Source organism: Lycorma delicatula, chromosome 3 (genome assembly GCF_047948215.1).
Source record: "Lycorma delicatula isolate Av1 chromosome 3, ASM4794821v1, whole genome shotgun sequence".
Taxonomy (NCBI): domain Eukaryota; kingdom Metazoa; phylum Arthropoda; class Insecta; order Hemiptera; family Fulgoridae; genus Lycorma; species Lycorma delicatula.
The window spans coordinates 119,048,228-119,071,495 of NC_134457.1; the positions used below are offsets into that span (position 1 = coordinate 119,048,228).

General features: G+C 29.7%; 1 protein-coding gene across 1 annotated transcript in view; it reads left to right on the forward strand.

Moving 5' to 3' along the window:
* The first annotated feature begins 460 nt into the window (after positions 1 to 460).
* Positions 461 to 23,268, forward strand: part of LOC142321934 (solute carrier family 35 member F5) — a 48,598-nt gene continuing 25,790 nt past the window's right edge. Inside the window, exons 1-3 of the mRNA XM_075360463.1 lie at positions 461 to 935; positions 10,491 to 10,628; positions 22,450 to 22,506. Coding sequence (XP_075216578.1) covers positions 801 to 935; positions 10,491 to 10,628; positions 22,450 to 22,506 — 330 coding nt within the window. The 5' untranslated portion in view covers positions 461 to 800. The remainder of the gene's footprint in view (positions 936 to 10,490; positions 10,629 to 22,449; positions 22,507 to 23,268) is intronic.

Consider the following 23,268-nt stretch of genomic DNA (forward strand, 5'->3'; position numbering starts at 1 on the left):
CAGTTATTGAGTATAGTTATGTCGTTTTCTGTTGTCACTAGTAGTGTCGGACCTAAACCCGTTATTAATGGCACTTAAAGCCCATTAAGAGAATGTAATTAACACTTAGAAAATAAGACACAGCGTACGTATATCAGGCACTTTGACAATAAGTATTTCTGTATCAAAACAACTGAAAATTATTTACAGGATCAGCAACTTTCTCCGACGTAAAATATTTCACAGAATCATTTTTTCTCAGATTTTATTTCATATTGTAATTACAGTAGATTTAAAAAAGATTGTAAAGAGAAAGGTATTAATTATTAAGACTAGACTCAAAAGAAAATTCCAAATTTACAATGACCATTTCCTATGATAGTTGTTTACAAAAAAATCCTCTTATCAGCTGATCAACAATGTACTTAGCATATGTACAAACATACATATACATTTTATTAAAGAAACACCTGATTATGATGTCACTTCTTCAAAACATGGCGCTGTGCATGTAAACAAAAGTGTTTAAAATTTCTAACGCCTTTGATGTATATGTTTCTGTTTTGCTATATTTCATTTTCACAGTTTACTTCTAGTAATAGTAAACAGTTACGGTTGTGTAATCAAAGTAGTAAGTGAGGTATGATCCAAACAGCGGTTCCAAGGCTGATGGTGTGTTAAGATATCACAATCTAGTCAAAATTTGTCACTGTAGTTTATTTATTTAATGATAATATTTAAATTATTGTCTATATTATTGAACTATAGGAATTACAAATGTATTTGTTACACAGAAAGAAGTATAAATCTTTAAGATTAATATGTCGTTTCTAGAGGTTAAATTTGGAGACGCGTCTATAAGCGGTATGTTAAATAAATCGCAGCGTTTATTGCTGGGCTTGTTCGTATTGTTGTTGGTGGATATTATTTGGGTATCTTCATCTGAGTTTACAAAGGTACGTTGTGTAATTTTCAAGTTGTATTTTTTTTTAGGTTATGTTTATTTGATGTTATAAAATGATAATGGTTAGTGATTTGTTTTAAAGTATCATAATAAACAATTAATTTATATTTACAGAATTGTTGGTAGAAAAGTGAGGACAGGAAATATTATTATGAAATAAGCATGTTTTAGGTATGACAGGTTGGTCTTCAAATACTGGCTGCCCAAATAGTACTGTAAATTGTATAAATATGTAATTATATTTGAATATCATGATGTTTTATAGTACTGTTATCCATTTTGTTGCATTTTAACCATTGCTTTTGCCAATTTAATTTTCTAGAGACAAATATTACCTCATTGTTAGAATTTGTGCTACAAAAACTAGCAGCTACTGCAGCATTGTAAGTCATTACCTCTTGGTATTATCAATGTATCACTCAGTAGTAATTTGGTAATATTATTCAGCTTATGTTCACAGAAAGGGAAATTAGTTGGTAGTTTTATCTGCCTGTATATTTTTTTTGTTTAATACTTGAATTAATGACTGTATCTAGATAGCATTGCTCATTGATAAAATTCTCACATAAATATAATTGAGACACATGTTTCTGAAAAAACTTTTAAATTTTAATATCATCTGTTATTCACTTAATAGATATTAAGTAATATTTTGTTTCTAGGATATTAATTTGAAAAAGTAAATATATTACTTTCACTCCACCTCTTTAGATATGTTAAAATATAATCATAACTGCATCTGATTTTATATGTAACCAGAATGAAGATAACTGAACAAAAATTTAACTATAAAGAAACATTGTAGATAGAAGTTTTCTAGATTTTATGAAGATTAAATTGCATTATTAATTTTTTTAGTAATATTAGTAGATATTTCTACCCATGAGCGTACAACATATGGGATGGTTCTGAAGTATAATTTACCCCTAGTTTGATTTATGACCTAAACCAAATCCTTCTGCAAGTTTGATTTAAATGGATTTACGGTTCAGTATTGGTGGCTTTGTAGTTGTTAGTGAATGAGTGGGAATTCATTTTTGGGCACTTATTTAGTTGATTACACCTAACAAAAAATTTAAATTAACGTTTTTAAGGTAAGTTAAATTTGAAAGTTTAGTTTCAATTAAGCTTAAGTTAATATATATGAGTACACTTAAAAAAAAATATGAAAGTTGTAATCATCTGAATAAGTACCCATTTTTATATGTATAGTTTTAAAATTTCTTTTAACGTTATTTCAAAAGATCCAATTATAAATAACATAAATCCTGGTGCATATCAATCTTCATTGTAAGGAACATTTTGAAATAGAAAGATCCAAAACATATTACAACTTTTAGAGTACTATGTTGATTGCATTGGTAATATTATACTTTTCACTTATTTCAGGTCATTACATTACTCAAAGAAATTTATTATATATTCCCAATACACAGTTAAAAATAATGGGTACTGTTTTTATTTGGTTTTTTAATCAATAGTTCTAATATTAAAATTTAATTTATTCCTTTAAGGTCATGTTTTGATTGTATAGTTTGTACCAATTACTTTTAACTTGTAAAAAAAGGAAAAAATGTGATTCTTTCTAAGATAAAATTAAAGTAGTTCCTAAGTTACAAAACTTTGTACACAATTGTGTCATGAAGACATAATTAAAATATGTCTTTTTTAAAACGTACTAAGCAGTCAGGCAGAGTATGAAGGCCTGAATTTAAGAATGTTATCATTGCAATGATATAATCTTGAATACTCAAAAAAATTTGTAAAGAGAATGTTAAACTTTTTTTTATAATTAGTAATAACCATATAAAATTATATGGTTGAACTAATATTATTTTTCATTAACTATTTTTTTAGTATATATTATTTAGATATGTGTGTGTGCATGTGCACATGGGGGATGGGGGGGAGAGAGAGAGAGCATATCCACATGCACATCTGTACCGAAACCTATTTATTATCAAATTTAATTTTTTATTTTTAGATTTTTGGAATATTGTCTCTCTATTTAGATTTTTTTATTTTTAATTATTAATTAACATAAACTCAAAGCTTGTGTGTGGAAATATTGAATAGAAATTTTGTAGCATTTGAAAAATGCCATACCTGACCAGAATTTTAACACAAGACCTTTCAGGCTCTACCAGTCCACCACTTTAAATGAATATTTTAAATGCTTTAGCAAATTTTGTGGATTGTAATTTTTCCCCTTTAATTTTAGTTAACAAAATGCAAAAACAGTTTTGTTAAGAATGGTATATTATTCAGAGCTAGACATCCTGTTAATGTTAAGTTCCCGCTAATATTTGAATTTTACATGGCTAGATTTCAGTTAGGGTTAAAATTAATTTTATATTGCAGGTTATTGTATAAAAGATTTGGCCTTTCTAGCATATGTGTGGACAAGCAATCAGACAAATTATATGATGAGTTTAAATTGCTGAAGTTTTTTTGCAAAGTCAATGACATAAAAAAATGATGTTCTTGATAGACTACAAATTGGACACTAAATATAAGGTGCATAAAAAATTCAACCATTATTTCCATAGGATGTTCCTCACATTAATACTTAGTAACAAAAAGGAAGTCCATATGTTCACGAATACATGTTTCGTCTTCACACTTTTTGTTTTGTCTTGTCACTTTTTGGTGTAGACATTTTTATCTCAATAAACAAATTGAGTTATCTTGAAAATTTGTTAATACAAATTTACACGATGATTTTCTAATAAACAAATAAATCTTTTAATTTTAGTTTTTCATACTTAAAAACTGTTTATTTTTAAAATTAAAATTAGTTTAGTAAAATTGTGTTATTGTACAAATGTTAAACTTTTATTGTGAATAAGATAAAACTTATTTTTTGTAATGCAAATTAATAAAAAAAATCAAGTAATGGAAAAGTAATTCTGACTGAAATTTTTTTGCATTAAATTTCTTTTCTCACAGGAAATATCTCTTAATAGAAAAAGTTGAAAAGAGCTTGAAATTATTATGGAAATTTTTTAAATAAATAATTCAAAATGACCTATAAACATTGCTTCTTTTACCTTAACAGCTAGCATAAATACATGGACCTGTAGTTTCACACTCTGTTGATTGTTTCTCACCATATTTTTTTTTTAACCTTCCCATATTTTAAATAAAGCAATTGTAAAATAAAAACCTACTTCTAAAAAATAGTAAAAAAAATAATACTCTTTCAATGATGCTTCCATAAATTTCTACTTCTAGAAGTCGTGCACTGAATTAAGAAATACTGACCATTTCTTAACCCCTAAATTGGCACCAACCTCTAAAAATTCATATTTATTAAAGAAGTTTAAGGCCCTTTTTTTGGTTTAATTTATTTTTTAAATGACTTACATTTTACTTTACATTTGTGATCTTTATTTTTATGTAAAATGTGTCTTAAAAAAAACAGTAATGTTATGTTATGTCTGTCTTGTGTTCTGTTGTTTTTTCATAGATTGTTTTAATGTGTATTTAATTAAATACTGCTACACAAGTATATTTAATTACAATAAAAACTAAATGTAACTATATCAACTGTACTTTATTTCATAAATACTTTTTTAAATATTTTATTTTTCACTATTCATGTAAATTGGATTTTTTTAGTGAATCACCATAATATTTTAACCATCACCGTATTTTTCATTTGAATTTTGAAAGTTAAATTTTTTATAGACTTATTACTATTTTGGTTTTTATTGTTCTATTATTTATTATTTTATTTTGGTTTTATTTTGTTTGTTTTTTTTTTCCATAAAGTGATTGGAAATATGTATAAAATATGTAAATACCAGTGAAAGAATAATAATAGAGGATTAATAACATTTTAGCAATACATACTTAAAAATTAAAGATGAAATAATCCGTAAACAGTTGATCATAAATAAATTAAATAAATGATTTTGATGGTAATGAAGTTAACTGCTCAGTTTTGGAGTGGCTTGTAAGTGTGCAAGCAAAAGGGATGTCCAGTTTAGGACTGATGTAAAGCTAAACTAAGTTTGTAAATAATGTTGGAAAAAATTAATTTACTACCAAGTAGCCAGCTTTTGAATGCCTCAAAAATAACAGACATCAATAATCAAATTTACGAAAATAAAAAGATGTTGATGTACTATCAATAGTTGAAAAGAAGAGAAAAACTATTCACTTGTTACAGATACAATATAAAAAGTTTATTTATTAATAAAGTTTATTATGAAACTGTTTTTAAGTTCATTGACAATTTATTGTTAGTTCTGTAATTTAATAGCTTCAGGAAATTTTTAATAATAAATTGATTAAAGTACAGTATTATTTAATTATTTTATTACACCATATGCAAAACATAGTCCCATGGAGTGAAAATGCTAATGTCCTGGAGGTTTCTGTTTGAGACATTAACTATATTATTTTTTTTACCTTTTTTTTAGTTTGTTTGTTACTATATTTTAGTTTATTTTTAAGCAGAATACATTCTTTTGTAATTAAACATATAGTTTAAAACTGATAAGTTCCTCAAATTATTACAAAATTGTGAAATGACAGGTGCGTTAACGATAAAAAAAAAAAATTGATTTATGTAGAAATGGTCTGCATCTACCACGAACCTTACCCCGCATTGCAGACAGTCTTCCTGAAAATTTTCATTAGAATCCATGAGCATCTCTGTGAAACTGATAGATTTGAGCATTTTATGTTTGTCATAGATCAAAATTTGTTACATCAAAATTAAAGAAAATATTTTGAAAAGAATTGAAGAGGATTTAGAAATGTAAGCAGAAGGATTACCTTTATGGAAGGAAAAGTCCTTACAGAAAAATCATGTCACCTTAAGCGTGTTTATTTACTCTTGTCTGCTATAGAATAGCAGGTTTATTATTGGCTGATGAACCAGTATAATCGTAAATCAATTTTTTTGCTATCATTTTTCCAATATGCCCTGTGTTAGGATGGAATAAATATCTGATAGATATGGATGGACAGGCATACTGATTGAATTAGAAATGCACTTTCTTCATGGCTAGAGAAGCAACCTAAAACATTTTGCTAACATATTGTAAAATTGGAGGCGCCTTCCTTGGTAAAATATTCCGGAGGTAAAATAGTCCCCCGTTTGGATCTCCGGGTGGGGACTACTAAGGAAGGGGTCACCAGAAAATTAAAAAATAACATTCTACGAGTCGGAGCGTGGAATGTTAGAAGCTTAAAAAAGATTGGTAGGCTAGAAAATTTAAAAAGGGAAATGGATAGGGTGAATGTGGATATAGTAGGAATTAGTGAGGTTCGGTGGGAAGAGGAAGGCGACTTTTGGTCAGGTGATTTTAGAGTAATTAACTCAGCGTCAAATAATGGGCAGGCAGGAGTAGGTTTCGTGATGAACAAGAAGATAGGGAGGAGAGTGGAGTATTTCAAAACGCATAGCGATAGAATCATTGTAATAAGGATAAAATCAAAACCTAAACCGACAACGATTGTTAACGTTTATATGCCTACAAGCGCCCATGATGATGATGAGGTAGAGTGTGTATACGAAGAGATTGATGAAGCAATTAAACACGTAAAAGGAGATGAAAATTTAATTATAGTTGGAGATTGGAATGCAAGCATTGGAAAAGGCAAGGAAGGAAATATAGTGGGTGAATACGGGCTGGGCAAAAGGAATGAAAGAGGGGACCGACTTATAGAGTTTTGCACGAAGTATAATTTAGTAATTGCCAACACCCAATTTAAAAATCATAATAGAAGAATATACACTTGGAAAAAGCCAGGCGATACTGCAAGGTATCAGATAGATTATATCATGGTTAAGCAAAGATTTAGAAATCAACTCGTTGACTGCAAAACTTACCCTGGAGCAGACATTGATAGCGATCATAATTTGGTGATAATGAAATGTAGATTGGGGTTTAAAAACCTGAAAAAAAGGTGTCAGATGAATCGGTGGAATTTAGAGAAGCTTGAGGAAGAGGAGGTAAAGAAGATTTTCGAGGAGGACATCGCAAGAGGTCTGAGTAAAAAAGATAAGGTAGAAAATGTAGAAGAAGAATGGGAGAATGTTAAAAAGGAAATTCTTAAATCAGCAGAAGCAAACTTAGGCGGAATAAAGAGAACTGGTAGAAAACCTTGGGTTTCAGACGATATACTGCAGCTGATGGATGAACGTAGAAAATATAAGAATGCTAATGATGAAGAAAGTAAAAGGAACTATCGGCAATTAAGAAATGCTATAAATAGGAAGTGCAAACTGGCGAAAGAAGAGTGGATTAAAGAAAAGTGTTCAGAAGTGGAAAGAGAAATGAACATTGGTAAAATAGACGGAGCATACAGGAAAGTTAAGGAAAATTTTGGGGTACATAAATTAAAATCTAATAATGTGTTAAACAAAGATGGTACACCAATATATAATACGAAAGGTAAAGTCGATAGATGGGTGGAATATATTGAAGAGTTATACGGAGGAAATGAATTAGAAAATGGTGTTATAGAGGAAGAAGAGGAAGTTGAGGAGGATGAAATGGGAGAAACAATACTGAGATCTGAATTTAAGAGAGCATTAAAAGATTTAAATGGCAGAAAGGCTCCTGGAATAGACGGAATACCTGTAGAATTACTGCGCAGTGCAGGTGAGGAAGCGATTGATAGATTATACAAACTGATGTGTAATATTTATGAAAAAGGGGAATTTCCGTCAGACTTCAAAAAAAGTGTTATAGTTATGATACCAAAGAAAGCAGGGGCAGATAAATGTGAAGAATATAGAACAATTAGTTTAACTAGTCATGCATCAAAAATCTTAACTAGAATTTTATACAGAAGAATTGAGAGGAGAGTGGAAGAAGTGTTAGGAGAAGACCAATTTGGTTTCAGGAAAAGTATAGGGACAAGGGAAGCAATTTTAGGCCTCAGATTAATAGTAGAAGGAAGATTAAAGAAAAACAAACCAACATACTTGGTGTTTATAGACCTAGAAAAGGCTTTCGATAACGTAGATTGGAATAAAATGTTCAGCATTTTAAAAAAATTAGGGTTGAAATACAGAGATAGAAGAACAACTGCTAACATGTACAGGAACCAAACAGCAACAATAACAATTGAAGAACATAAGAAAGAAGCCCTAATAAGAAAGGGAGTCCGACAAGGATGTTCCCTATCTCCGTTACTTTTTAATCTTTACATGGAACTAGCAGTTAATGATGTTAAAGAACAATTTAGATTCGGAGTAATAGTACAAGGTGAAAAGATAAAGATGCTACGATTTGCTGATGATATAGTTATTCTAGCCGAGAGTAAAAAGGAATTAGAAGAAACAATGAACGGCATAGATGAAGTCCTACGCAAGAACTATCGCATGAAAATAAACAAGAACAAAACAAAAGTAATGAAATGTAGTAGAAATAACAAAGATGGACCATTGAATGTGAAAATAGGAGGAGAAAAGATTATGGAGGTAGAAGAATTTTGTTATTTGGGAAGTAAAATTACTAAAGATGGACAAAGCAGGAGCGATATAAAATGCCGAATAGCACAAGCTAAACGAGCCTTCAGTAAGAAATATAATTTGTTTACATCAAAAATTAATTTAAATCTCAGGAAAAGATTTTTGAAAGTGTATGTTTGGAGTGTCGCTTTATGTGGAAGTGAAACTTGGACAATCGGAGTATCTGAGAAGAAAAGATTAGAAGCTTTTGAAATGTGGTGCTATAGGAGAATGTTAAAAATCAGATGGGTGGATAAAGTGACAAATGAAGAGGTATTGCGGCAAATAGATGAAGAAAGAAGCATTTGGAAAAATATAGTTAAAAGAAGAGACAGACTTATAGGCCACATACTAAGGCATCCTGGAATAGTCGCTTTAATATTGGAAGGACAGGTAGAAGGGAAAAATTGTGTAGGCAGGCCACGTTTGGAGTATGTAAAACAAATTGTTGGGGATGTAGGATGTAGAGGGTATACTGAAATGAAACGACTAGCACTAGATAGGGAATCTTGGAGAGCTGCATCAAACCAGTCAAATGACTGAAGACAAAAAAAAAAAAAAAAAAAAAAATTGTAAAATTTCTCTAGCATATGTACAATATATATGTATCATACATGCTGGTGCCCCCGTCCTTTTTTTATCAACTTCAGAAAATTTTCCTGAATATTCACTTTACCAATCACTGAAACAGGCCTGGTGGTCCAACAGGCTGTCTCCCCACTTGCTACTACAATGCCACATTGATTGGTAAAGTGGTAGTAGCATCTCAGCCCTATATCTAGGTCTCTGATTTGAATTCTGGGCAAGCAAGACAGTTTTCATATATTACAAATATTCCATTCCATTCCATATTCCCATCCTTGTTTTTTGAACTTGTGTAGTGAATATTAATAAAAAAAAAAAAATAGGAACCCAATGAACATCTAATGTGCTATGTTTCACTACTGTTCAGTTAACTTTTACTCTAATAAAATCTTATCAACATTGATTATCTGTCTTGCATCAAACTCCTTACATCATGTCCTTCTCTGTTATCCTTGATTCCCTGCTAAACTTTTGAACTCCTTGTCACAATTAGAGTTCCCATTTCCTTTTAGATGATCTATAATTTTTATACTTTGTCATTTTTATTTTAGCGGTTGGGTACTTTTGGACCCCAAATATCATCCTTACCAAACCTCTACACGCACACACTGCACACCACAATACCTAAAGGAGGTAAACATCCAGGAACAAAGACACCTAACTGGTACTAAGACGTACCACACACATTTATACAATCAAACCAAAACAAGAAATGTACACAATTATGAAGACATGGCCACAAGACATAACTTATCCACCAAAGCACACTCGACAGTTAATTAAATTTCCACAATCTCACCCAGAGTACACCAACTCACATTCACCATGTAACACACACACAACTCAACTACTTACCAACCTATTACTTACCCACACGACCATCAGTCAATCACTAAAAATGTGAGCAACCCTCTCAGGCATCGGGTGCAGAGTGTGCATGGCCTCACTGCACCAAAGCAACCCCGCTCATGCTTGAGAAGGCTCCCAAGGCACTCAACTGCAGACCTTTCCAACCTGGCACCCTCTGACTTCTCATTCCTTTGCAGGCTTCACCAATACTCGCAGTCTCCTAAAAGTTTTTTCTATGTTTCTAAGTTCTTTAAAACTTTTCTATTACAATTTACAATAATAGTCCACTGCTTCACACCCTGAAGCATTATCTCCTGAAAATCCTCAGGTCTGAACATGTCCATTCGACCCAGGGCATCCAGCATGCACCTTCGCACATCCTGGAACCTCATAAACAGAAGACATGGTATGAAGTTTCCTCCACATCACAGGCTAGACAGCCATCTGAATTATTGATTTAGCTTGATAATTCATTCTATAATATTTGATCAGTTACTTTCTGTAAAAATTTGAAAATATTTTTTGTTATAATATTTTACCCAAAATTGTGATTGCAGTAATTTATAGATAGTTTCCAGTGAACAGTTTTTCTTGTTTTAAGTTAGTATCTCATAAAAATGTGTATTGTATTTGTTTCAGTATATATATAAAAATGCTGACTTCCAAAAACCATTTTTCAACACATATGTAAAAACGTCTATGTTTACATTGTATTTATTTGGACTTTGTTTTTGGCCTCCTTGGAGAGATCAGTGCAATAGACCTGCAAATTACATGGTAAGTACTATGAAATAATTATATGTTATATCTTTGCAGTTCTTATTAAATAAAATTTGAGGTACTGTTATAAATAAAAAAAATATTATGCTTCTGTTGGGAAACTGGTCGAATGGTTTAATTTCAATGTGATAATTCTTTACATCCAGCCTACCCAACCTTCAAGATGTAAAGAAAATTTTTACAGTATACGTCTTGACTCTCTCAGTGTAAATTTGATCAGTAGTATGCTTCTTCCACTTTGATTAATAATACTCTCTGATGGATGTCGACTACTTGGTGATAACATAAAAGGCAAACCTTCACTTAAAATAGGGAAGTCTTTTTATCTTGCTGTATTCTGATTATAATTTTTCTTAATTTTTTTTATCCACTCCAGGTTTGCTTTAAATCTAAGGTCAAGTTAAGGTAGTTAAAATTTGTAAAATATGCCTACTTGAAATAAGATTTTGAACTTGTTCTTTTCTTCAAATGAAAGCATGATAGATTTATTCAAGTATTAGTCATGCTGGCTAATTTTCCATTCTACTAAAATTGGCCTTTTCTTTTGAATGCTAATCACAAATTTCTGTAGTTGTATGGGATCTAATTCCTAACATTTTTAGGGTCATTCAGGTGTAGTTGAATTATGTATGATGATTTCCTGATAACCTTGCATAGTTGATATCTTTATATTCATTACTAATAATAGTTATTACAATTGTTGAAAATCAACAAAATCAATCAATCAATCAAGTTCATCTCTATGAACAAGTTCTCCTGAACTGATCTTAGGCATTTCTTCTTTATAGTGTGTAACCACTGTTTATGAGTTGACATCATTTAAGTTTCCTTACTGAACAAGCATTTTTAGTCATAATGACTATGTAGAATTTTTAAGACTATGTTTTTGGATATTTTATCTAATATTCTCTGGATGGGATCGTTCACTTTTCTAAACTTCTCATATTATTAAAAATATCTATTTTCCCCCAAAATTAGACACTACTAGGAACAATTACCTTGTTCAAGAAATTTTTTGATCTTGTGGCAGAGTAGATAGTGCTCACCATTTTGTGCTGAGGTCCTGGATTCAAATTCTAGTCAGGTATGGCATCTTTTCATTCACTACCAATTTCCACTTGGCTAATGACCATAGCTGTTGATGCTTGCTCTTTCATAAAAACAAATAAATTTGTTTACTTACCCTGCTTTATTTTACAGACTCCATGCTATAACAATAAAACTTTAATCTTTACTTTATGGTAATTGAAGATTTTTAATTTGCATTCAATAAATTAGATAAATTGACTGGATTTAAATTTACCTCAGTTTAACCTTACTTATGTAGATCTGTGTTTTTAATATACAATGGTTTTTTTTTTCTGCCTTTGAGCCAGGTTGACTTTTATTAACAGATTTAGGTTGAGGCTAGTTACTTTATACTAAGTTTTATTTAGATTAACTGTTATTTTGTTTTGCAGTGTAAATTTAACATCTCATCGGTCACATTTTTACATCATGTATGGGGCATTTTAATACTGATAAATGCATGTAAGTCACTTAGGTGACAATCTTGATAGTAATAAATTATATTTTTGATGATCTAATTAATTGTTGATGTAAAGTGGAGTATTTTTGTAAAACAGGCATAACAGATGAAAATCCCACCAGGTAGTCACTGAATAGAAAATTCTCTCCAGACTGGCAAGTATCCCCTATTAGATCTTATTAAGAAAATGTGAATTGTATTAATCACCTAATCCTCAATTTATACCTATGGCCATACAAACACCCAAAGAATCTATACTGAGAAAGAAGGCATCAAGAATAAGCAACAGCTTTGAGAAAGCATGATTTGCTAATAGTGAAATTGTGATAAAAGGCAAACAACTTCACCCAAAGAATAGTTTCAAACCCTCCTCCAAGCAGTCAGGTAATTATGCAATCATTACACATTCCATTCATATCTCTGTAGAGATCTGAGCATTTTTATCCAGGATAAGGGCAATACAATTCTGATCTGTGATTCACCATTTGCCAGCTTAAATCTATTTTCCAATAAAATTACTTTTCCTTCAAAGCCACCTAAGAGCTGGCCCAGCTCTCAAAAAATCCCTCACCTGTTGCTGAAACTATGCAATTTGTTTATATTGTAAATTGTTCAGTGAGAGACTTATTGGAAAGTAAATGGAGTGTTTACTGCCCGTAAAAATGTGATACATGGTAATTATGTATTTTAATACAAGTGGCAGGGAAAACCAGAATTCATTTAATTTAAAACAATAACTTTTATTTCAGTGTAATTTTTTATGCAAAAATTAATAAGCGCATATTTATTTTACTCTCAAATATAAACTCATTTAATTCAGCTTATTTGAAAATTAATATTCTCTTCCGTTGGTTGTATGAATCGATTTAAATTGCACTTGTTTCATTATTTGTGTGTCTAAAATTGCTGTTTCATATGAATATCTTAGGTAGAATATTTATATAAAATTTCAAATTTGTATTATATTTATCTAATTTTTATATCTGTCATACTAATAATTTTTTAAATGACAATTTTTCCTTCCTAGAAAACAAAGAAGCCGTAATAAAAAAGGGAGTCCGCAAGGATGTTCCCTATCCCCATTACTTTTTAATCTTTATATAGAACTAGCAGTTAATGATGTTAAAGAACAATTTATATCCAGAGTAACAGTGCAAGGTGAAAAGATAAAGATGCTATGATTTGCTGATGATACAGTAATTGTAGCTGAGAGTAAAAAGATTTAGAAAAAACAATGAATGACATGGATGAAGTTCTGCGCAAGAACTACCGCATGAGACATTATTTGATCTTCCATATTATTTGTTTCATTTTTCAGTAATTTAATGAATGAAGTTTTTAGTTACTATCGAGGGTAAAATCACTAATTTATTGAAATATTATTTGGAATTAATACTTAAGAGAATTTAAACTATGCTGATTTAAACAATTCCATCTGTTATTGCATGTGTGAAAGTGATTTATTTTCTTTTTACATGTTTATGAAATGCAGTTAGTAACTTATGTTTAAATTGACTAATATATGTATTACTCTAATGTTTTTGTATTCTACATATAAATAACTTGTACAGATGTAATAATGACTCTGTTTTAATATGCTGTGGTGCATGTCTAGTCTATAAATGTAGTGCAGTTATTTGTAAAAAAGATAAAATTTATTATTTTGCTTCCATCGTCAGTAGGTGGGTGGAATATATTGAAGAGTTATATGGAGGAAATGAATTAGAAACTGGTGTTATAGACGAAGAAGAGGATGAAAAGGGAGATACAATAGTGAGATCTGTATTTAATAGAGCATTAAAAGATTTGAATGTCAGAAAGGCTCCTGGGATAGACATGATACCTGCAGAATTACTGTGCAGTGCAGGTGAGGAAGTGATAGATAGATTATACAAACTGGTGTGTAATATTTACGAAAAAGGGGAAATCTGTCAAGACTACAAAAAGAGTGTTATAGTCATGATACCAAAGAAAGCAGGAGCAGATAAATGTGAAGAATACAGAACAACTAGCTTAACTAATCATCCATAAAAAATGTTCTATACAGAAGAATTGAGAGGAGAGTGGAAAAAGTGTTTGGAGACCAATTTGGTTTCAAGAAAAGTATAGGAACAAGGGAAGCAATTTTAGTACTAGATTAACAGTAAAAGGAAGATTAAAGAAAAGTAAACCAACCATCATGGCATTTATAGACTTAGAAAAAGCATTTGATAACATAGACTGGTATAAAATGTTCAGCATTTTTGAAATGTTAGAAATAGAAGAAAAATTTCTAACATTTACAGGAACCAAACTGCAACAGTAATGATCGAAGGGCATAAGAAAGAAGCCGTAATAAAAAAGGGAGTCTGACAAGGATGTTCCCTATCCTCATTACTTTTTAATTTTTACGTAGAAATAGCAGTTGATGTTAAAGAACAATTTAGATCCAGAGTAATAGTGCAAGGTGAAAAGATAAAGATGCTACGATTTGCTGATGATACAGTAATTCTAGCTGAGAGTAAAAAAGATTTAGAAGAAACAATGAATGGCATGGATAAAGTCCTGCACAAGAACTACCACATGAAAATAAGCAAGAACAATTGAAAGTAATGAAATGTAATAGATATGAAATGCCGAATAGCACAAGCAAAACAAGTTTTCAGTCAGAAATATAATTTGCTTACATCAAAAATTAATTTATATGTTAAGGAAACATTTTTGATATATGTTTGGAGCATAGTTTTATATAGAAGTAAAACTTAGACGATTAGAATACTTGAGAAATGATTAGAAGCTTTTGAAATATGGTACTATAGGTACACCCATCTGATGTTAAAAATCAGATGGGTGGATAAAGTGACAAATGAAGAGGTGTTGCGGCAAATTGGTAAAGAAAGAAGCATGGAGAATCTTGGAGAGCTGCATCAAGCCAGTCAAATGACTGATGACAAAAAAAAAGATTGCTTCCATTTGGTTTATTATATTTCCGTAGTTTAAGAAGATGAATAAGTTGAATAAGGTATTGATTTTATTTATATTAAGAATAAAACCATTTCATTTTGTTAATTTCTAAATTGAAAGTTTTTTTTAAAGGTAGCCTAGGTATTAATGCAACTTAATGTGTAGAACATTCCTGAAAATGTTTTAGGAGTCATTATAAAGAAATCTTATAGTTTCTTCAATGAAGAAAAACTAGTTTTTATTAAAAACTGAGACAACACTGGTTTTCTGCTTACCTTCTTTACATTTAGGACTTTAGAATAAGCCATGATAACTAGTTAAATTAATTCTTTTAACGCTTTGTTAAAAAAGATCTTCATACTGAAAATTTCTCTGAAATGTAAGAAATTGGACCCTTAATAATTACTACCACAATAAATGTATTTTGGACTATTATGCAAAAGAAAGCAAAAATTCTGTAGGGATAGCTGAAAAATATGTATCCATAATTACAGTATCTGAATCAATGGGCTCAGCATATTTCAAGAACTAATGACCAAAGTAATTGAACTGTTTGTATAGAAGTGAGTTATAGTGCATTGCAAGAGCTGGTTTGCTACATTCTATAAATGTACATAACTTTCTTTACCTGCTGCATATTGAGGATGTGCCTAAAATCAACAGCACAGTACATTTCCCTTTGCGTTATATAGACCATAAATCAGGTTGTGTAATAATTCACTAGGTGATCCATATCATACTATACTGCAGTTCTCATTAAGAAATACCTGGAATTTTTCATAGGTTGTATATGAATAAAAATACTGTAACAATGAATTTATTTTTTATCATTGGCTTTTAATGATGAAAACAATGAAACTCTGTATTTTATGATGTATAATAAGTAATTTGGAGTACCAAAGAACAATTCTGGATTTCAATGTTAAAGCTAATTTTGAACACCTGATTCAGTTACGATTGTTGTAATTATTGTTTTTATCAAAGAAAAAGTTTTAATAATTCAGGCATTAGAGGAGAGAAATAAGCAAGCTAATATTTGCCATAATTTTAATGAGGCTTTGTGTACAGTAAGAACTATATGGAGCAATAGTGAAATTAGAAAAGATATACCATAAAGGAAACAATAATAATAAAAAATTTGAGAACTGGTTTATTATTGTCTATATGAAGTAGTGTTTATATGGTTTCAGCAGCAACAAAATTCACATTTAATGGTTAATGGCTGAACTTTGAAAACTAAAGTATAATTTTTCATTAAAAAGCTGTAAAAACTTTTCATGTAAAAACTTTTAAAGGTTCCGATGGCTAGCTACACAAATTTAAACATCACAACCCCATGTTTGCCAAAATTAATGATTAACCAAAAAGATATTGACTTCAAATGTTCCTGGTTGAGGTTTAACAGATAAATTTTGTACACTAGCGTGCTACACGGAGACAAAAGGTACTATCGAGTTGGGCATGGCAGCACATGATAGCTAAAATCCCCTTCTACAGACCTGCGATAATGTGTTGAAATCCATTTACCAGTTTGTTTTCAGTAACAGTTAAAATGGAGTCAAGTACGGTCAATATGTCAACATGGTTAAAACAGTGCCCAGTGATCAAATTTTTAACAGCGGAAGATGTGAATCCTATGAATATTTTTCATTGTGTAAAAGCAGTTTACGGTAGTGTAACTGTTGACAGGAGTAATCTGAATAGGTGGGCATTGAAATTTCACAAATGTGAAGTTGGTAAAGCAACGACTGAGGATGCACCTTGCAATGGACAACCAATTTCTGTGACTGACGCGAAACATTGAAAGGAGGTGGACGATTGCTTTAAAGTGACTGGTGAATCGCTCAGCAACACATCGCTATTCAGTTAGGCATATTTAAAGAACGAGTAGGCCATATTATCAAGCAATTGGGTTACCATAAAATCTGTGCACGATGGGTACCACACAAACTCATGGACAAACACAAGCAGCGTCATGTCAAATGTTGTGAACAGCGCTATCATGCTGAAGGAAACAACTTCCTTTTCAATATTGTGACCGGGGATGAGAATTGGGTACATCATTACGACCCAGAAGAAAAAAAACATTATGAATTGCCAAAACCCAAAAAATTCAAAACTCAAGTCTCTGCAAAGAAACTCCTTTTGACGATGTTTTGGGATGCCAAACATGTTTATGTGACTGAGTATCTGGAACATGGGACAATTGTAAACTCCGAATGTTACATTGAGACTTTAAGACTTAAGACACCTCAGACAACAAGTATGTCGCATTTGAAAGATCACCATGCCCATAATCTAGCAACATGACAATGTGCCTCACACATCGCATGCCACAACAGAGCCTCTCCACAAGCTGAAGTTTGAGCCTATTTCGCATCTGCCATACTCGCCAGATTTGGCTCCGTGTGACTTCCACTTCTTCCCTCATCTCAAGAGGACCTCAAAGGTAATCATTACACCATCGACGATGGTGAAGGAAGCTGTGGCCACTTCGATCCGAGAAAGACTGCCAGAATTTTTCAGTGACTGAATGCAAAAACTTGTCACACATTGGAAAAAGTGTATCAGTATAAACAGAGATTCTATTGAAAAATAAATACTGAATTTTGTAGCTAAGGTATTTTATTTTTATTCATTCCCATACTACACATATATGTGCAAAATTTATCAGGCAATTCTTGTATGTGGCTTGGAAATAATAGACCTAGAATATGTAAGAGAAGACAATATAAAGAAGAAGACACTTTTAATGCTAATGAAATGCTACTTTATAAAATGATGATGGATAAAACAGTACAGTTTAAGTTGGAAAGTGTGTAGGTGGGAAAAGTCTGTGGTGCCATCTGACTGTACTATTCGAAAAGCTTCAGACCTGGTTACACTTTAACCAATAAAACACTCATTTTAGTATGCCGGTCTTTCTGCTCATAAAACTGAAAATAATGAAAATGACAAGCTGCCTCTCAGAAAATGTATTGATTAAACAATGTTTTGTAATACCTTCATTTATCTGAAATTGATGAATATCCAAAAGCTGGTGATGTAGCAGCAACAGTAGCTGTATTTATTGACACTATCGTTGAAAGCATCCTCACTCCTGTTGATGAAGACAGTACAGTAAAACAGCCAGACAACTTCTAAACTAGCTTTGGATTGATATAATTTTTTACTTTATATGCTTGCATATTTTGATGTATTTTAGTTGCCAAGTTTTTTATTGCTGTTTGCAACAACAAGTATTGAATTTAGAAAATGCAATTGAAGGGGATTATTATGGACTAAAAGTTACATAAGCAAAAAAAAAAACTATAATTCACATGGTTCATTAAAAAACAGTGAAAAGTACAATAAATTCTTGAGAGCAGTTAAAAAAATAGAGTTTAATGATTTTTTTTAACAACTTATATTACTTTAATAAAAAATGTTATGAATTTAATGTGTTTTTTTTTAATTGTATGTAAATTAATTTTTTTTAAATAAGTAGTGTGTTGTAAAGTTCAGTGTCTGTTTGAAAAATGCTTCTCTATAACTATTATAACTAAGTTTACTCCATTTCATTATTTATATGTATATTTTAATTTAGTCTAATTTTATTTATTTTTTGGACATTAAAGTAGTTTTTCAGTAAAACAACTGTATGTAACAAAGAAAAATTATTTTAATTTTACAAATGTTACATATTATGGCTCTTCCATTAATACAATTTCTCAATAATGAAGAAATACAGTGCCCTGTCAAATATCTTACTGAGAGATTGAACTGTTTGTATAATTATGTAGAGAAAAATATGAGTATGTATTCAACTTTTTGTATGTGCCTATGTTGGTTTATGATGTATTATTCTATTTATATCCACTACACTATTGTTTACTTGCTTTATGAGAACTTTTATATTAAAAATATTAATTCAGATATGATAAGAAATTTTATTAGGATGTTTATAAATTTATATTGTATTATATAATTTGTTGTGTGTGAGAAATAATTATCTTCCTTATACAGAATATTTTCCAAACTAAAAATAAAATTAAGAATCATTAACAAATAGTACTGTAGAGTGAAAACTCTTATAAAATATTCAAGGTCTTTAGTGTAAGTCATGGTTATTGTGTCCTCTCTGTCTGCATTTAATAAAGTATTTGCCAAACAACAATATTCCGTCCTGTCTAATAAACAAAGGATAACAGTTTATCACAGTTAATTATTTCGTATGAAAAGTGTGGTTTTCCATCAGGCTCAAGATTTAATCCATTTATGGTTGTTACATAGGAAAAATATTGACAAAAAGAATATAAAGTGATATGAATCAAAATCGATTAAAATATGTTTGCATTTTCTTGCAATAATACAAGTTATAATACAATTAAATGCAAAGTCTGTGTTATTATCTAACTTTGCTGACAGACTTGGAAAAATATCATGCATCCACAATGTTAACATCTCTGTTGAATCGAGCTGCTTAGAATTTTTGAACAGATCTTTCAAGCAAACGTTGGGTAATATTTTATATATTGTCTATCAAATTACACTATGAATAATATGAGGTATAATTTTTAATATTGATTTATGAATTTTTCTAAAATCTAAAAATAAAAAAATGTTTATACATTTTTTTTATAAAAAATTAAATTTTGTACTATGATAAGTACTTGTGTACACATTTTTTCATATGTGAAATGTAAATATTCTATTCAGATAAAACATAAAATGAATAATTTGTGAAGCAGCGTAGATACTATTAACTTTTTTTGTCATTCTAATGAATTATAATTTATTACTTTCAGTTTTATGTTAAAATAATGTTCATCATATTGTTTTATTTTAACAAGAAAAATACTTTGTCTATCAATATCATGTGGATTAAGATTGTGAAAATATGCATAAAACAACTTTAAAACTGACTTTATAACCTTAAATATTTTCAGTTTGTTAATTTATTAAGCTGGTTTTTGTTTTATTATGCTATGTAAAAAAATATATTTGAAGTTGTTTTGAGATCTGTAAAAAGAAAAGATATAAACAACTGTATCATTTGTTCTAAATTACTTATGTAATATTTTATTTTGTAGCTGGACGAATAACAGTAATTATTTCCTAGCATTAAAGTGCTTCTTACATTTCATTGCTGCCTCTAAAGGTGAATTATGTTGTAACCTAGATTAGGAAATATTTACATTTTTTTATCAGAAACATATACAACTTTTTGACCTCAGAAGTATCCAAGGAAGAGAGTGTATTGTTTTATACTGATTAGCTGTTTACAAAGTTATAATCAACTGTAAAAATTGTTGCATTCTTTTATATACTTAGTTCTCTAAAATAAAAAAGTTAAGAAAAGTTTACTTTTAAGTTGTTTTCTAAACTAAAAAAATTGTACAACAACCAAGAGCAGTTACTAAGTAAAAATAAAATAAAGCCTGTTGTACAATTAAATAATAATAGTATATTTTTTCACAGAATTTTATTTTGTTCACAAACCATTTTATTGGTGTAGTGAACAGGTATTATTTGTACAATTTGCAATGAATCGGCATGTGTGCATATTTGGTGAAACTATATGTTTATCTCTTATCATTTTATTTATGGCTCTTCTGTTCCTGTTCTATGGATTCTGATGAGATGTGCGCTAGTTAGTTATGTTAAAACCCTATGTGATATATTTACAACATCCAGTAATTTAAAATATATTTGTATTTTTCTCAGAAAAACTAAATAAAAAAACAGATTTCTCAAGTAGGGATTTTAGGCTTTGTATAAGCTTATGAGTATTCATTCACTTAGGAAGTTTTTTTCATTTGGCTTTGATATTATGTGATTTTATTTAAATAACCATTTTGCATAGCCCTTTGTATTTATTTATTTATTTTTTTACATTAGTAATCATATCTCTAGATTAATAATGATTATAATAATTAAAAGTTTCTTTCATTTGCTAAGTTTTACTGTTCTACTAATAGATTATTCATTTGTAAAACAGTGATGATGTGGTTAAAATGGTATTCTTAAAAAATGTAATAAAAAAATACTTTTATTTATTTGTATGATTCTGTTCAAATGGAATAATATAGATTGTAATTAAATTATAAATATTTAAAAAAAATAAAAAACCTAGAGTAAACATAAATGATTTATTTTTGTTACATTCATCTGTAGGCTTTATTATTTTTACTGTTAAAAATTTACTAAGCTGTTTGCAGTAACTATCACTGTTTTATTAATGTTATTAATATTAGTATATTAATAGCATATACACTATTAATATTTAAAGTCAATATAAAATTTCTAGGATTTTCCTATTAAAATTTTTTTTTTCTGAAGGTCAAATGTTCAAAAAGAATTTAAAAGTAAAAGATTTAATTTTAATGAAGTTGATCTAGTATTTAGCGGCCAAAAGCTGAAGATAAATTTTAAATCATTTGTTAGATTTAGAGACTTGCAAAGTGTTTAAAAAATCATATTTTCATGAATTTTTCAAAACCAAAACCAGAAAATCAGATTTTTTCACCCAGAATAGTTTTATATATGTTTTTATGTATGTGAAAATACAGCTAAATTTATAGCTTGTCTTAGGGTAAGATTTGTCTTTTCTCAAACTCTGAAAATCATTTTCTTTAGTTCTTTGCCAGAATTAGATTTTGATGAAATATCTTTTTGAAGTTATTTCCTTGCTTAACAGTGTAGAAAAAATCTCTTATTAATAAGTTATTACAGGTATTATTAATGGCTTCTCTTTTTTTTTTTTAAACATGTTCCTTTGAGTAAATTATATTTTTTCTTAAATCTGATCCTTGCAAGGATGTTTCTATTGATTTATTAGGAAAATGTTATGTTTTACTCTTATTAACCTGTATGGAAACTCAGATTTTGATGGAGCCAGTTCCTTCATATTCACTATAATCTGAACTGTATTCATTATTGTTTATTATGATAGTGTGATTTGAGAAGGCATAGAATTTGGGTCTAAATTGAAATTTTTGGGATACATTATTTTCGTGTTACATCTAACCATCATAAGGTATTAATTAATAATCTTGAATATTATATAATAAATTAACATAAATACCTTCAAATTGTAAAAAAACTATTAGACTAATAACTTGCTTACAATTTCAGTTAAATAAAATATATCCAAGTGACTAAAGATAAAAACAGATCAATTGATCATTATTACTAAGTTATTACTTTTTTTAAATTAATGACAACTGGGTTACTAGTATTTTTTTTTCAGGCATTAGTACCTTATGAGTATCTCAAGCATGAAGTATGGTTGTGTAAATTACCTGTTCTTATAAATATGTATTAAAATGCTGTACTCTTTTTAATATATCTTTCACCTTTTTTCAGTATATTGATCCTGATATGGAAGATGAAAGTTTTTATACTGAAGCTAATACAAGTCTGGTAAGTATGATTTAAAAGTGGATATCATATTTTAATAATTTTATAAGCCAGTAATATTGGAAATGCACATTTGTATTGAGTTTGTAATAACCAAATAAATGTGGGCAGTTGAGTAGAACTCTAATCCGACTGAAACCAAATTTAAAATAAGTAGAAAAGATGAATTTGTGTGCATGTGCATGCATGTGTGTGTGTGTGTGTGTGTGTGTGTGTGTGTGTGTGTGTGTGTGTGTGTGCGTGTGTGTGTGTGTAAACAAAACAAACAAATACTACAAACTAGTGTGTGATTAACTCTTTTTATGAAAACCAAGAACATTGAGTATCAGAAATTTTGACATCACACTTTCTAGAATAAATAGACTATAGGAAGATATGATGACCAAAAAAATTTAGTTATTTTAGAGAATTAGTACAAAAACATGTTCTAGTTCTTACCAAATGAACAAATAGTACCAGTCTGTACTGTTGCCATATAAAATAAATCAATAAGGAAGATTAATTATAGGGGGATAGTTATGCTACTATTATATAGAAAGTAAGCAGTATAAGACAGGAGGATGCTTATTTGCAGTTGGCTAAGACAGCATAATGACAATATAGAAATATAACTTAATTCCAGTATTAAAAAACTAGTATAAGAAAAGTATATCCATGATTTTTCAATACCAAACTTCCATTCTTTAAATTTAACAAATTATTATAGACATGCAGATAGCTAAAAGTTACTTCATTTAACTATAACAATATTTATAGTGGTTTTAG